Source organism: Procambarus clarkii, chromosome 24 (genome assembly GCF_040958095.1).
Source record: "Procambarus clarkii isolate CNS0578487 chromosome 24, FALCON_Pclarkii_2.0, whole genome shotgun sequence".
Taxonomy (NCBI): Eukaryota; Metazoa; Arthropoda; class Malacostraca; order Decapoda; family Cambaridae; genus Procambarus; species Procambarus clarkii.
In genome coordinates this window covers 6,185,986-6,202,348 of record NC_091173.1, presented here as the reverse complement: position 1 = coordinate 6,202,348, position 16,363 = coordinate 6,185,986, and the positions used below count along the sequence as shown (strand labels likewise).

General features: G+C 48.3%; 1 protein-coding gene across 1 annotated transcript; it reads right to left on the bottom strand.

Moving 5' to 3' along the window:
• Positions 1–2,245: 2,245 nt before the first annotated feature.
• LOC138368224 (basic proline-rich protein-like) lies at positions 2,246–10,006 on the bottom strand. Its single transcript, XM_069330760.1, has 2 exons — positions 9,957–10,006; positions 2,246–3,623 (listed from the first exon to the last, which is right to left on the bottom strand). The coding sequence occupies exons 1-2, from the start codon at positions 10,004–10,006 to the stop codon at positions 2,246–2,248; spliced, it is 1,428 nt and encodes a 475-aa protein (XP_069186861.1).
• Positions 10,007–16,363: the final 6,357 nt, after the last annotated feature.

Here is a 16,363-nt window from a genome sequence, read left to right as displayed (position 1 = left end):
GCCTGTCCCACCAGTGTGGCTGACGAGCCGGCTGCCTGTCCCACCAGTGTGGCTGACGGGCCGGCTGCCTGTCCCACCAGTGTGGCTGACGGGCCGGCTGCCTGTCCCACCACTGTGGCTGACGAGCCGGCTGCCTGTCCCACCACTGTGGCTGACGAGCCGGCTGCCTGTCCCACCAGTGTGGCTGACGGGCCGGCTGCCTGTCCCACCAGTGTGGCTGACGAGCCGGCTGCCTGTCCCACCACTGTAGCTGACGAGCCGGCTGCCTGTCCCACCACTGTGGCTGACGAGCCGGCTGCCTGTCCCACCACTGTGGCTGACGAGCCGGCTGCCTGTCCCACCAGTGTGGCTGACGGGCCGGCTGCCTGTCCCACCAGTGTGGCTGACGAGCCGGCTGCCTGTCCCACCACTGTAGCTGACGAGCCGGCTGCCTGTCCCACCACTGTGGCTGACGAGCCGGCTGCCTGTCCCACCACTGTGGCTGACGAGCCGGCTGCCTCTCCCACCAGTGTGGCTGACGGGCCGGCTGCCTGTCCCACCAGTGTGGCTGACGAGCCGGATGCCTGTCCCACCACTGTGGCTGACGAGCCGGCTGCCTGTCCCACCACTGTGGCTGACGAGCCGGCTGCCTGTCCCACCAGTGTGGCTGACGGGCCGGCTGCCTGTCCCCTCAGTGTGGCTGACGAGCCGGCTGCCTGTCCCACCACTGTGGCTGACGAGCCGGCTGCCTGTACCACCACTGTGGCTGACGAGCCGGCTGCCTGTCCCACCACTGTGGCTGACGAGCCGGCTGCCTGTCCCACCACTGTGGCTGACGAGCCGGCTGCCTGTCCCACCACTGTGGCTGACGAGCCGGCTGCCTGTCCCACCACTGTGGCTGACGAGCCGGCTGCCTGTCCCACCAGTGTGGCTGACGAGCCGGCTGCCTGTCCCACCACTGTGGCTGACGAGCCGGCTGCCTGTCCCACCACTGTGGCTGACGAGCCGGCTGCCTGTCCCACCACTGTGGCTGACGAGCCGGCTGCCTGTCCCACCACTGTGGCTGACGGGCCGGCTGCCTGTCCCACCACTGTGGCTGACGGGCCGGGTGCCTCTCCCACCACTGTGGCTGACGGGCCGGCTGCCTGTCCCACCAGTGTGGCTGACGGGCCGAGGCTGGAGGTCAGTCTGCTCCGAACATTTGAGCGTTTGACTATTTAAAGACTTGTAAGCCCAAGCGACACACGTTTACACAACGACAATCATTCTGGAGCGTTAAACTGGTAAACAATACGAGTGTGTTGTGTAGTGCGAGAGGCAGTTACTACTGTGTTACAGTGGTCGGTGTGAGACACTCAACACCACTCGTTATGGCTGCTTCTGGAATGAACACTAAATGATCTGGAGCCTGAAGGAGCAGCGGGAATAATTATGTATGACATACTGTAGTATTACCTCCAGCCGTGTGTGAGTACTGAGGCAAGTGGCCGTACTCACTGTGGTAGACGTGCTCACTGTGGTAGACGTGCTCACTGTGGTAGACGTGCTCACTGTGGTAGACGTACTCACTGTGGTAGACGTCCAACCCCACTCCACCCTCCCCCACGACGCCGCTCCCACTCCACCCTCCCCCACGACGCCGCTCCCACTCCACCCTCCCCCACGACGCCACCCCCACTCCACCCTCCCCCACGACGCCACCCCCTCTCCACCCTCCCCCACTACGCCACCCCCTCTCCACCCTCCCCCACTACGCCACCCCCTCTCCACCCTCCCCCACTACGCCACCCCCTCTCCACCCTCCCCCACTACGCCACCCCCTCTCCACCCTCCCCCACGACGCCACCCCCTCTCCACCCTCCCCCACGACGCCACCCCCACTCCACCCTCCCCCACGACGCCACCCCCTCTCCACCCTCCCCCACGACGCCACTCCCACTCCACCCTCCCCCACGACGCCACCCCCACTCCACCCTCCCCCACGACGCCACCCCCTCTCCACCCTCCCCCACGACGCCACCCCCTCTCCACCCTCCCCCACTACGCCACCCCCTCTCCACCCTCCCCCACTACGCCACCGTCCCTCCAACAGCTGTAAGGTAACGTTGGGTATTAACTAAGCGTCATTGACTGCCGTCACCAATCGGGTGAAAGCTTCCAGACCGGTGAGAGAGCCAGCCAGCGAATTCATAGCTACAGTTTCCCAGTTGGAGAGAGACGAGCTCATCGCCTTGATGAGCTCCTCATCGACCTCACAGCTCACTCCTCATTGCGTAGAAGAGGTGATGTCACCTGCATCAAAGTACAGGTGTAGGTGGAAGCGGGTGTAGGTGGGGGCGGGTGTCGGTGGGGGTGGGTGTAGGTGGGGGCGGGTGTAGGTGGGGGCGGGTGTCGGTGGGGGCGGGTGTCGGTGGGGGCGGGTGTAGGTGGAAGCGGGTGTAGGTGGGGGCGGGTGTCGGTGGAGGCGGGTGTCGGTGGGGGCGGGTGTCGGTGGAGGCGGGTGTCGGTGGAGGCGGGTGTCGGTGGAGGCGGGTGTAGGTGGGGGCGGGTGTGTAGGTGGAAGCGGGTGTAGGTGGGGGCGGGTGTCGGAGGGGGCGGGTGTAGGTGGAAGCGGGTGTAGGTGGGGGCGGGTGTCGGTGGGGGCGGGTGTCGGTGGGGGCGGGTGTCGGTGGAGGCGGGTGTCGGTGGAGGCGGGTGTCGGTGGAGGCGGGGGTCGGTGGGGGCGGGTGTAGGTGGAGGCGGGTGTAGGTGGGGGCGGGTGTAGGTGGAGGCGGGTGTCGGTGGAGGCGGGTGTCGGTGGAGGCGGGTGTCGGTGGAGGCGGGTGTCGGTGGGGGCGGGTGTAGGTGGAGGCGGGTGTCGGTGGAGGCGGGTGTCGGTGGGGGCGGGTGTCGGTGGGGGCGGGTGTCGGTGGAGGCGGGTGTCGGTGGGGGCGGGTGTCGGTGGGGGCGGGTGTAGGTGGAGGCGGGTGTCGGAGGAGGCGGGTGTAGGTGGAGGCGGGTGTCGGTGGAGGCGGGTGTCGGTGGGGGCGGGTGTCGGTGGGGGCGGGTGTCGGTGGAAGCGGGTGTCGGTGGGGGCGGGTGTCGGTGGAGGCGGGTGTCGGTGGGGGCGGGTGTCGGTGGGGGCGGGTGTCAGTGGAGGCGGGTGTCGGTGGAGGCGGGTGTCGGTTAGGGCGGGTGTCGGTGGAGGCGGGTGTCGGTGGGGGCGGGTGTCGGTGGAGGCGGGTGTCGGTGGGGGCGGGTGTCGGTGGAGGCGGGTGTCGGTGGGGGCGGGTGTCGGTGGAGGCGGGTGTCGGTGGGGGCGGGTGTCGGTGGAGGCGGGTGTCGGTGGGGGCGGGTGTCGGTGGGGGCGGGTGTCGGTGGGGGCGGGTGTCGGTGGAGGCGGGTGTCGGTGGGGGCGGGTGTCGGTGGAGGCGGGTGTCGGAGGAGGCGGGTGTAGGTGGAGGCGGGTGTCGGTGGAGGCGGGTGTCGGTGGAGGCGGGTGTCGGTTAGGGCGGGTGTCGGTGGAGGCGGGTGTCGGTGGGGGGCGGGTTTCGGTGGAGGCGGGTGAGGGAGGAGGCGGGTGTCGGTGGAGGCGGGTGTCGGTGGAGGCGGGTGTCGGTGGAGGCGGGTGTCGGTGGGGGCGGGTGTCGGTGGGGGGCGGGTGTCTTTGGGAGTGGGTGCCGGTTGAGGCAGGTGTAGGTGGAGGCGGGTGTCGGTGGGGGCGGGTGTAGGTGTAGGTGGGTGTAGGTGGAGGCGGGTGGGTGTAGGTGTAGGTGGGTGTAGGTGGAGGCGGGTGGGTGTAGGTGGGGGCGGGTGTCGGTGGGGGCGGGTGTCGGAGGACGCGCCGTCATCGCCACTTGAGTAATAGTTGCTGGTGACACCCATTAGTGAGCAGCGGCCGGCCTCTTCACTACAGCTGGGAACAACCAGCCATCCCTGGGGTGGGGGGGAACCTTTTTGTCCACGTTGGTGGGGCTGCTGGTAGTGGTCACCACCACCACAGTAACCACTGTGGTGGTGGCGACCACCACAGTGGCCCCTAACAGGTGTGTGTGACAGATAAGACTAAGACCAGGTGTGTGCACCGTGGTACTGGCTAACGTACGCTGCATCAGACGCCCTCACGCCAACAAGAAGAGCGTATTACTGGAATGATGGCACAATACAGTTAGTACAAGTAGGACACAAGCGAGAGTCGGAGAGGAGGGGTCAGTAGATGGGGGGAATGGTATAGTTGTAGATTAACTATGGAAGATCTTGAGAGTTTGTATACACTCGCAGTCCAGCCTGGAGCGTGTTTAGTGGTGATCACATGGTCCCTGGGGTTATTTGTCATCGGAGTCAACATGGTCATCACAGTCAGGCTGAGGGGCCAGATTCACGAAGGTTTTTCTTCTTAGCTACGAATGTTTTCCTTCTTAGCGCCTTCGTGGCGGCTTCGTCGGTATTCAGGTAGCTACACTAAGTAGCTACCTTCGTAAGTTTGGTCCGGGATCTAAGTGTGGTGTCGACAACTCGTAGTTTTACGTAAACTGGATATAACTCAATTTTTCTCTACTACATAATACTGGGATCGATTTTAAGATTTTGGAACATGAATAAAATATTATAGCTGGCGAATCTCGTGAAGAAGAGTCCTTCGTGTTAGTTATATATGCATTCTCTGCTTGAAACTTAAAGTAAATATGTGTTTGATGATAGTCGAATGTTTTATAATAGCAAGATATTATACCAGTAGTTATTAAGTAAATAAGCACTGGTGAACATGAAATATGAGAGAAGGTGATGAGCCCTGCCTGATGGGGTCATTTACTATCACCAAATGCCCCTGTTCACCTAGTAGTAAGGGTGTACCTTAGCTATACATACCCATTTCTAATTTATTTAGTTTGGTTTTATTTTGAAATTAAATCTGGGCGAGACATAAAATAAAAATATGCTGCACAAATGATGTTAGGTAAGGAAAAGGGTAAAAATGTCAAAAACTTTATTCATTGAATACTTAAAGCTATAATTATAACTATATAGACTATTAAAAAAAGAGAGAGGGAAGTAGGGGTCCAAGACCTCTTCCTGTTACACAACTTGGGTGTGGAACAAGTAATTATCAAAAGAAGGCACCATGCCGGGAAGGCTGTGTAGCAGTAAGGCAGTGAGGTGAGGCAGCTACTTATTTGAAAAATGCTTATTTTATTTACCTTATAAGCTGAGGCAACTTATTTTATTTGAGGAATACTCAGCTGATTCCTCTACATTTAGCATGGAACAAATTTGAGTCCAAGACCTCTTCCTGTTACACAATTTGGCTGTGTGTAACCAAACTAGAAGTGCTCTACAAATCAAGGGACCCAGAATGTGGAATGACCTCTCGAATCATGTCAAAGGCTGTACCTCTCTCAACCAGTTTAAGAGTAAAACCAAGTACTACCTAATTAACTCCATAAATGTCAACCCATGTCTTGCTATTTTTTAAACAATGCTGTTTGTTCACCAACGTGTACAATTGCTGATTTCTGCTATGTTACCCCCCCCCCCCCCTTTTTTTATTCTTTCAACACAATTTATACCTAATCCCGATTACTATTAAGTTTTAGTCTGTTTTTTTCCCCCCACACCTTGCCCGAAATGCTATGAGTATTAGTGGCTTTAGGTATTGTATGCACTAGCTCTATCTATAAATCTAACATTATGTTTGCAAATCAACTATGTTCTTTCCCCGAATAAAATTTATTTATTATTATTTATTTATTAATCAGTAAGTATTAAAAGAAGGCACCAAGCTGGGAAGGCTATGTAGCACCATTGTGTGTAACAGTAAACCATTTTTTTTTTAACAAATAATGCACCTGTATGGTAAAACAAATCCTGTCAGCTGTAAAAATATTGATGCAGTTATTTAAATGAAAAATATAATGAAAGAAATATTACTGGTTTATTTTTATCCTATCTTTTTGTACTGTACAGTATATCCAAGGAAGTGAAAAATTGAGACATAATGCACAATTTAATGAATGATTAAAAAATGATTAGCATGGATTAGCAGTTCAAAAGAAATATGACTATTACATATCAACATGAGATCTTAATGATACATGGTTAACATGATTTAATAAGGATAATACAGTACTTGTAATAATACAAACTATAATTTAAAATCTTTATTACTGATGTTTTTATTAAGAAGATTAGGTATACACAGCAATGTGCTGCTACCCTATTCTATATGAAATATTACACAGTGTAGATAAAAAACTAGCTGTAAGTTTATCTAATACTCCCATCTCACAGGATGGTTAGACATACATGGAATCAACATTTGAGGAGTTCTAAGGCTCTTATATGCTTTACCTGTCTGTCTAGCAATTGATTTAAGCTCTTTCAGTTTAGCATCATCATAGTACTGGTTGTGTCTGACCTGTTTACCAGTACTTCTTTTTGTTTGGCGTGACTCACTATTTTTGATGGCCTCATAGGTTTTATTTATGAGGTCATCATAAAACTGTTGTACTGTTTCAGGTCGCGCTTGCAGCGGCAAGGGAGAGAATGACTGAACTGAGGCAAAATGAATGGGAGGGTTTTGTTAGTGGACTTAACCTGCATACTCCCCTGGGCATAGCCTGGAAAGGCATAAACAAAATTATTGGTAAAAATAGTAGACAAGTTTCACACCCAAACCCGCTACAGAAAGCCAATCAGTTAATTGCAAAATGGGCTCAGGTTTCCAGCTTTGGAATATTACCAGCTAGTACTAGGGAGAAATTGCAGGAGAGGTCCACAGACAGAAATTCTCTCATAAATTTCATGTTGAGCAAGCAACATGATGAATGTGATGTTCCATATACAGATTATGAATTGGATGCAGCCCTCTCCAGGGGCAGTAGCACTGCTCCTGGTGAGGACGGAATCACCTTTGATATTCTAAGACTCCTACATCGTGTACCCGGTAACCCATTATTAGAATTGTTTAATGCCAGCTATGTCACTGGGCAGTTGCCTGTATCATCGACCACCAGTCTTACGGTACCTGTACCAAAGCCTGGCCAACCTGATGCTTTCCGTCCCATCTCACTGACCAGTTGCATGTGCAAAACCTTTGAGAGAATGGTGCTTAATAGATTATTGTATAGAGTTAAAGAGCTCATGTCACCTGATATCAATGGTTTCACACATGGTAAAAGTGTACACAACTGTATCACAACCTTTCTTACTGTTCATGGAGATAAAAGGCACAAGTACACAACATTTCTCGATTTAAAAAATGCCTTTGATATTGCTAATAGGGAAGTGATTATATATGAATTAGCGAGAATGGATATAGGGCGACATTTATCACAATGGATACGAGGCTATCTTACCAACCGGAAGTCCTCTGCACTGATCCAAGGCTACAAGAGTGAAACTAAAGTAATACAACTAGGCACCCCACAAGGAGGAGTACTTAGTCCTACCTTGTTTAATGTTCTAATTAATGCTTTACTAAAATCAATCCCAACTAGTCCGGCAAACATCACTATCAGCTATGCAGATGACATCCTTGTGCATACTAAAACCCACCGCGAAATGCAAACAGTCTTAAATTGTATACATACAGCTTGTGAGAGCCTTGGTCTTGTAATCAACGCTGCTAAAACTAAGGTATTTAACAGACAAATTGGCAACCGCAAAAGTGGACCACGAAAACTTAAGATAGACAACATACCAATAGACTATGTCTCTTCTTTCAAATACCTTGGAGTCTCTGTCCCTTGTACCTCAACTGCAGTCAATAAGTTACATCAACAATGTAGAGACAGACTCAAGGCTCTCAGAACTGTAGTGGGGTACAGCCCTAAATACGGTGTTAATATTAGAATAGCAAGAATGATGTATTTAGCGTATATAAGGTCTCTGATAGACTATCATGCACCAGCTTTGGTTCTACAAAATGGCAAAAGTTTTGATAGACTGGGAAAAATGCAAAATGAAGCACTCAGAATTATACTTGGCTGTCCTATAACTACCAAAGTTCTCAACATGCGGAAAGAATTAAATATACTTAGCATTAGAGATAGAATATTTGAAATTAATCTTATGATGGGACTAAAGCTTCTGCGTGATAACAAAAACAACATTGTGTCAGTTGCACTGTTAGAACACATACGAAATGGAACTAGCGAGTCTAAATGGATTCAAAGAACAGCCACTCATATTAAAATGATGGGACTGCACGATGTATATACAGATGAAAGAGTACAGCACTTCCTTCCACCCTGGCAGATAGTACCTTTTGACATCCTGACTCCTGCATACCCCACCAAGAAACTAATCACAAGCAACCCTCATGCTCAGCTTGCTGCTAAATTAAGCACCATAGAACACATTCACAATATACAAGCTGAAAACATAGCACAGACCATATACACTGACGGATTACTCAATACAGCTACAGGGAGGGCAGGAAGTGCTGTTATTGCTCATCAGCCCGATGGCAGCACAATTCAAAGAAATATCCGAATTAGTAACTGGGCGTCCACAATGCAAGCCGAGTTTTTTATTTTTTTTTATTTTTATTTTTACATGCAAGCATGCAAGATAAAGACAATAAATACAATAAAATAGAGAAACCAAAAACAAAATACAGAAGCAACCGGCGAGAAGGACCGACAGCACAGGACAATAATTAGCACAAATGGAGGAACAGCAAACATCACGACAAATTAAAGAACAAAAACAATAACAAACAAGCAAATAATGTAAGCAAATAAACAAAAACAAACAAACACCGGCCAGAAGGACCGACAACAAAACATCAAAATTTAGAAAATGAAACATAACACAAGACAATGCACACACAAACAAATCATAAATATAAACAAAAGGAAAATTAAAAAGAAAACACAATACAACAAGGTAATACATGAAGAGAATACACACTCGGCAAAACACCGGCCAATCAGCGGACATACTTGCCCGGGAACAAAGCCCGGGGGAAACGCACATTGAACGCCTCCCAACGTAACCACCCCCAAGGGTCTTTTACACCCACCGGGGACGCCATGTCATCCGGAACCCTAGCTACAAACACTCGCAAGCAGGGGACCCAAATGGTATCACTCCTGACGCGAGTAACTGCCACAATCCCCCACATCAAGGGAACACCCCCACCATGAAATTCCCCCGGCTCGTCAAGCAGTAACTCAGCAATCGCCGACCAGTGACTTGGTGGCATCACCGACGCCGGCAACACGTCCCCCAGGTCCCCAACACACACCATCACAAGAGGGGGCTGGACATAGGACACCACCACCGGGGCACCAGCGGCCACGGGCACACCACCAGACGACTGCAGAGAACCAGGGCGGTGCGCATCCTTCCTTAATGTCACAACCAGGCCACGCCCAGCACCAGCAACCACACCATCCCTGGGAGCGGGAGCCACCACCTCCCACTGCGGAGAATTCCCAGGCGGAGAAGGAACGGAAGGCACCCCCGAGACCTGGGCACCAGCATCAGCGGGCACATGAACCTCTGCCACCACCAACCGTGGAGACAGCGACACATCCGGTTCCACACCGTCAACACCCAAGGACCCACAGTCACCGAATTCCCCAACATCGGCCCTGGCAGACGACGAACGCCTGGAACGCTTGGGCTCCGGCCGGAGATCGTCAGAGCCGGAAGCGGACCCAAAAACACGGGTCCCACCAGCTGGACGAACCGACGCCCAACGCAGAACGGCAGCAGCCTCCACCACAGGGGGAACTGGCCCACACACAGCAGGAGGCTCCTCAGCCACCCCAGCACCCAGCACATCCGGGACCCGAGGCGAGAACACAGGGCCAGGCGCAGCAGCCGAAGACGAGGGAGAAGGCGGCGGCGCGTGACAATGATCACGAGGAAGGCCTTCAGGAGCAGCGGAGACCAACCGATGGCACTGCAAGACCCGGAGGAGAGTCTGTAACAACCGGAGGGGCGTGCGGCGACGTAGGGGGAGCCGCATCCGCTAACTGAACACTCACCTCTTCATCTCCGGAGACCTCCTCCAAATGGAGCGGTGGGAAATCTTCATCCCGGAACAAGTTGACTGGAGCAACCGGATCCGCAGTGCATCCGGCAGCCTGATGGCCCAACATGCCACACCGGAAACAAGTACGGGGTTGCCGGGCATAATACACCCGCACGTAGTACCCTAAAAGTCGGACAGAGGATGGAATGTCCGACCTCAGGCGCATCCCGAGGGTACGAAGGTTTGTCTTCAACCCCGCATATTTTCCAGAAGACAGCTTGTGCATCCTCACACTGACGACGGAGCCAAATCTCTGGAAGAAACGCCGGAGAAGGGACTCGGGGAATTCCATGGGGGCCCCATGGACGCTTACATACGTCACAGCACCACTCCGATCAGATATGGCCACAGTACCAGTGCCATCCAACAGCTTCAAGGTACGGCCCTCGTACCGCCGGAGAAATCCACGGTACGCCTCCTCACCCACAAACTTCATGATCACCCGGCGAGCAGTCACCAGCTCAACCCCCGTAGACCTCCTCGACCGAGACATGTAGCACGTCACACATGACCTGCTCAATGAGAGGATACCCTGCACGGCAGGTAAATTCCAAACCCACGGAGTTTACCCTCTCAACAGCGGGAAGATGGCCGCTCATCGTAAAAGCGCCACGTCAACACCAGGCAGGGACAGCAGGGAGGGTAGAGACACCCACCCCCTGCCGGCGAAAACTGCAACCGCCCCAAACTGCCGGAGCGTCAGACGACACATCCTCACCGCTCGGCAGCTCAGGAGCAACTCATGCAAGCCGAGTTGGTAGCACTCGAAATTATTGACAACACTGAAGTAGACAGCTTAATTATTTCTGACTCCCTATCCTCACTACGAGCAATAAACAGTTTGCAGTCAAGTAATAACGTGCTTGTCTTGGAAGCTAGACGTAGATATATAAGAATACTTAGCAAGAGGGTAAATATAAAAATATTGTGGATTCCTTCTCACACTGGCATGAAGGAACATGACAAAGTTGACGCCCTTGCTAAGGCTGCAGTAAATAAAGACAGTATTGAACGGAATCTTGAGTTATCAAATCGGTCCCTTAAAAGTGTCATTAGACGAGAACTCCTGGATGGATTTGAAGAACAGTGCAAACTGGAACTAGCAGGTCCATTGTTCATCACAATGAAATGTGTGAAGTAAAACATGTGTATGGGGCAAGTAACAAAGTCAGTAGACTAACAGATGGTGTCACAGCTCGTATAAGACTTGGCTACAAGTATCTCTGGCAGTTCGGCTTGTATAGGGATCTAGATGAAGTAAAGTGTAAAGTGTGTGGACAAAGACAGGGACACACACTCGAACACTATATCTTGGATTGTAGTAAAATTAAGCCTTTTAGAGATAAATTTAAGCTCACTCTATATGATATGGCAACCTATCTTATTACCATGGATAAATTACCTGAAATCCTTGCACTGTATCCACATTTCGCTTCCAGTAGATGAACGACATATGAGATTCAGAAACAAGTAGTGTATTGTGAGGACTAATAATAAACAGAAGCTCCCCTATGACTCTGTAATATCCCCATTGGTCAAACTATTATGTATTAGCGATAAGACCTACCATTAATGTATGATGACTTACTGTAAATATGTAGCTCTTGTAATAGCACTTTCTCTGTAACTAGCTGACATTGTAACTATAAGGTGTGAAGGATAGATGAAATTGTTTATGTAATAATCTAAGATGAGGTCTGATAAAGACCTTTTGTGCCCTCTGTAATGCTTTTGCGCTACCGCTCACAGGATGAGTATGGGGTGCACAATAAACTAGCCGCCTTCGGCGGCAACAATCAACAATCAATCAACATGGAATCAAGGTACAAAATACAAGCCTCAGTACAAAAACAAATCAACTCTGACTAAACAACTCTTCACGATTTTCACAAGAGGTAACCACTGAATCATGGAAGCATTATATTATAATTACTCTTACCCGTTTCTACAAGACTCCTCTCAAACAATGTATTTTTAAACATGTTTAGGTATACACAGCAATGTGCTGTTTCCCTATTCTGTATAAAGGACCACACAGTGTAGATCAAAAACTAGCTACAAGCTCATCCAACATCCTCACCTCACAGGATGGCCAGTCATACATGGAATCAGGGGAGAACAAAATACTTAAGGCTGATCTATTAACCTCCACTGGCAAAATCTGGGTGCAGCACAAGAATATCTTCCAATATTCCTGAGTGTATGAAGTAATTACAGAGCTCAAAATACCTCATACCATTTGGTATGAAGTCACTGATAACAGGACAATCACAGATATAGTGTTGGAGAGTATGTTCTCTCAAGTAGGACTGAAAACAGATGTTTTTTTCCACCAAGAGGGCTATAAACCCATGGAACCGCCTACCCGCTGAAGCCGTAAATGCCAAATTCCAGCTAAAAAATATAATTAAGGCAATTGGCGGGCACTTTAACAAGCCGCCGGCTTTCTGTCCTCTTCAAGGCCACTAGATAGTTAGTGGCCCTTGGGTAAATTCAGTAAATATATATAATAATTGTCAGCGCATCTTCCGAGCAACAAGGACAGCTACACAGTAACTCTTAGAATTACGTAGGTAAACAACAAATATAACATATTTGTTTCCTACAATGTCGGTGCTGGCTGTAGAAGTTGAAAAAACATTGTTTTACTTCGAAATATACTAATTTTATAAGAAAATTCGACGTAAATAGGAGGCAGTAGAGCTCCGATAAGCCAGCGCTAAATCTTCAATATGAAGAATGTTGCTGCTCTCTGATTGGCCAAACGAAACACAGTAGTGACCTCTATCGGCACACAGGTGAACCAGACCCAGAACCCAAATATCTTCCTAAGTGGACCTACGTGAGTTCCACCTAAGCATCTTCTTAGGGCATACTTAGGAACCTTCGTAGCAAACCTACTTACGAAGAAATCCATGGAGCTTCGTGAATCTATGTCCTGGAGTTTAGTCATTTCCACTGTAAAGATGTTGGATCAAAAACGTTTTCTCATAAGTCTCGGCAAAAATGTCGGCGATGAATCAAATCTAAAACTTACCATCAAAACCGAACTGACACACGTCTCGGACCAGTCGGTAAAATGACAGTTATTCCTTATTGAACTAAGAAGCAACCAGTGATAAGCATAGAAGGCACTATGTAGTCAGTCTTATATGGCAAGAGACCCCTTAAAATATGTATTATATATTATATTTATATATATTATATATATATATAAATATAATATATATATATATAATATATATATATATATATATATATATATATATATATATATATATATATATATATATATATATATATATATATATATTACAAGCTCACAAGACAGCTGGGCGCGTAACAGCAAATTCTACTCAGTAAAACTTTTAAAATCTTCAATAAAATTATAGCAATGACCATAACAGTACAAAAGAAGAGCAGAGATTAAGCGAGAAAAGCTATAATCGAGGTAAATGTGAACAATAATAAGGAGCAACAAGCGAGCGAAGGGACACAATTGGTTCAATTTGGTGTTGAAGAGTCAAGTACCTCGTTATACTGTTAATTTTTGCCTGGTGTTAACGGCTCTTCTCCTTCCCTCTCTCTTTACTTCACTTTTACCGAGAGTACTCACCAATTTTTGCAGTGTTGACGAGAATCTGGTTTACTACACAGCGAGAGAATGGAAAACATGTTAGAAAACCCACCAAAAAATAAGCAAAATTGTAAACATAAATAAGAAACAAGGAAAGAGAGTATTGTTTCAAGTGTGTCTGGACGAGCCTCTTATCGTGTAATAATACGACCGGATTACTGTTATGTTTGTCCTGGTCTGGCAACGGTATCATCTGGCACAGCTTCAGAGAAACACTAAGTTGAGAGCTGACTTAACTGGGTGGGAACTGGGTGGGAACTGGTTCGGTAACCGGGTTGTTGCTTTGTGGGGCACATTACCGTGTAATGTGGTGGAGGTGGGGTCCCTTGATTGTTTCAAACGTGGGTTGGACACGTATATGAGTGGGATTGGGTTGTTATAAATAGGAGCTGCCTCGTATGGGCCAATAGGTCTTCTGTAGTTACCTCTATTCGTATGTTATTATGTTCTTAACTGAAGACACATTGTCTCAGTTCTGTTCGAAATCAGATTTAATGAAGCTATTACAGACGGACGGTTTTCTTCACTAGTCAGTCCACCACATGTTGGTTACTCCTTGGTCAGCTCAGCTGACTGTGCGCTGTTCAACCTTCTGGTAAATCCCAAGTTTTATACCCGTCGAGTTTTTAATTAATTAAAAAATCAATTAAGGCTATAATTGTGTGCACTTAGTTGAGGAAGTAGTATTTGTTGCAGGCGCAACTCTGCTGTTTGGATATCAATAAGTCAGAAATTATAAAGAGTATTTGAGAATATTAGACAACGATTTGTCTGAATGTAAATATATATTACATGCCGGTGCATTGGTCCAGGAAAATTTATTCCACTGTTCATTTAAAATACCTAATTTATTCAATTGACATCAATAATTTATAGCATTAATAAAATTGAATCAACAGTACACCAGTCACCGAATACCGAGGCCCCTGTTGCTTGCCTCGCTACTCGGCCTCTACACTTCTTTGTTAAGGAATGCTCCAAAATATGAGGGACAAATTCAGATACATTTGGTTTGCTGATTCTCACAAATTGATTTCAATCATTATTTCAGCGTAATTGATAATCACCAAGTTAATTCCTTGGTGTTTTGTACAGTAAATCAAGTATAAGTTGTTTCTTGAACAAAATTATTAGTTAACTTTTATTCACGCATAAATGAATGTACGCAATGGTGCATTAGGCTACAAAAATTGAGTATTTTAGTTATAAAAATAAACTGTCATTAATATCAATGACAAGAATGTTGTCCACATAACATCTAAAACTAGAAATGGGAACGCGACCACCAAATTAAACATTTGAATAAATTATCGCCACTAAATTGGCCGCGGGAAAGCCGCCCCACTCCGGGAGCACACCTTGCCTGCCGGCGCTGGCTCTGTCAGTTCGCATAAGTCTGCCATAAATCTTTTGTGCTCGACTTTATTACGGCTGTATAATTATATACATGGAGGTATTTATTCGAGTACGGCGTTGCGGACCTCCTTTTATTCTGAGAAGTTACCAACATTGCCAGGGTGAGCAGACTAAGAGTAAGACGTCCCAGTCGCTGTCGGCGTCACCCTCCGCCATCTTGGAAAAGTACCCGAGTGGAAGTCCAACCACTAGCGTCTTTAGAGTCATCGAGACAGCCATTCCTGGGCGCCCCAATAGTTTCCGAGATGAGTACGTTAATACCCCTATCGTATCTATTTGACCAAATAAGAAGAAATAGGGATAGACCGTTTTCTAAGGGGCCCTGATTATGCAGGACAGCAAAATAATTGCAGAAGTTCTGCGCTGCGCCATCCTACAGTCAACCAGCGGCCCATTAGCTTATAACAGTCCATTGATTTACTAATTTGTGTGGGCACTGAAGGAACGAATAGCAGCTTCCGAATTGTAAACCAAGTTGGTGTTGATCTCTCCAACACTAGAACTTTTCATGTTTCATTGGACAAGGCTCCAATTCAGCAAAGTTTTCCCCTGTATTTGTTAATAACTTTAATGCTTTTTAAAGTAAATAAACTCTACTGAAATTATTTGGGAAATTGCGTTAGCGCTTACTTGTCTAGATTTGTTTACATTTATATTTTTGGAATTAGGATATATCAATTATTTAATAGTATTTATATTTATTGTCCTCCAGAATTGAGTGGACAAGTTCATAATTACTTTCTTATAACTTTCTTAGCTTGGAGATGGTCCTTCAAAGTTGGATTGTAAACCATCTAAAATTCTCCATATTTCTGATCCTTTGACCTCAGGCAGTAATTAGAATTGATTATTCATATATGCTAATTGACACTAGAAGTAAGTAAGTAATTATCAAAAGAAGGCACCAAACCGGGAAGGCTATGTAGCACCAACAAATGCGCAAAATAATCAGAGGGCGCTAAATATCACCAAGGATGCAAATACGAGAACAAAAACGCATAAGGCGAACGATATCAAAAGTATCCGAGTCACCAAGAATTCTATTGAGGGACAGGTGACCGCGAGGGGCGGTCGGAAAGCAAGACACACGCTCGTCCTGGAAGTCAGGACATTCAAGAAGGACATGCACGACCGTAAGAGGGACAATGCAACTAGGACAATAAGGAGCAGGGCGGCGCTCCATCAAGTGACCATGGGTTAAGCGAGTATGGCCAATACGCAACCTCGCCAGAGCTGTTTCCCACCGCCGGTTACGGTGGAAGGAGGACGGCCACGAGGAAACACAACATTTAAGAGTACGGAGCTTA

Bases quoted from the DNA above. Each gene is read 5' to 3' on its own strand.
- LOC138368224 (XM_069330760.1), bottom strand. From the start codon at position 10,006: ATGAAGATTTCCCACCGCTCCATTTGGAGGAGGTCTCCGGAGATGAAG. The intron at 3,624-9,956 runs GTGAGTGTTCAG...CCACTCCCAAAG, and splicing joins AGGTCTCCGGAGATGAAGAG to ACACCCGCCCCCCACCGACA.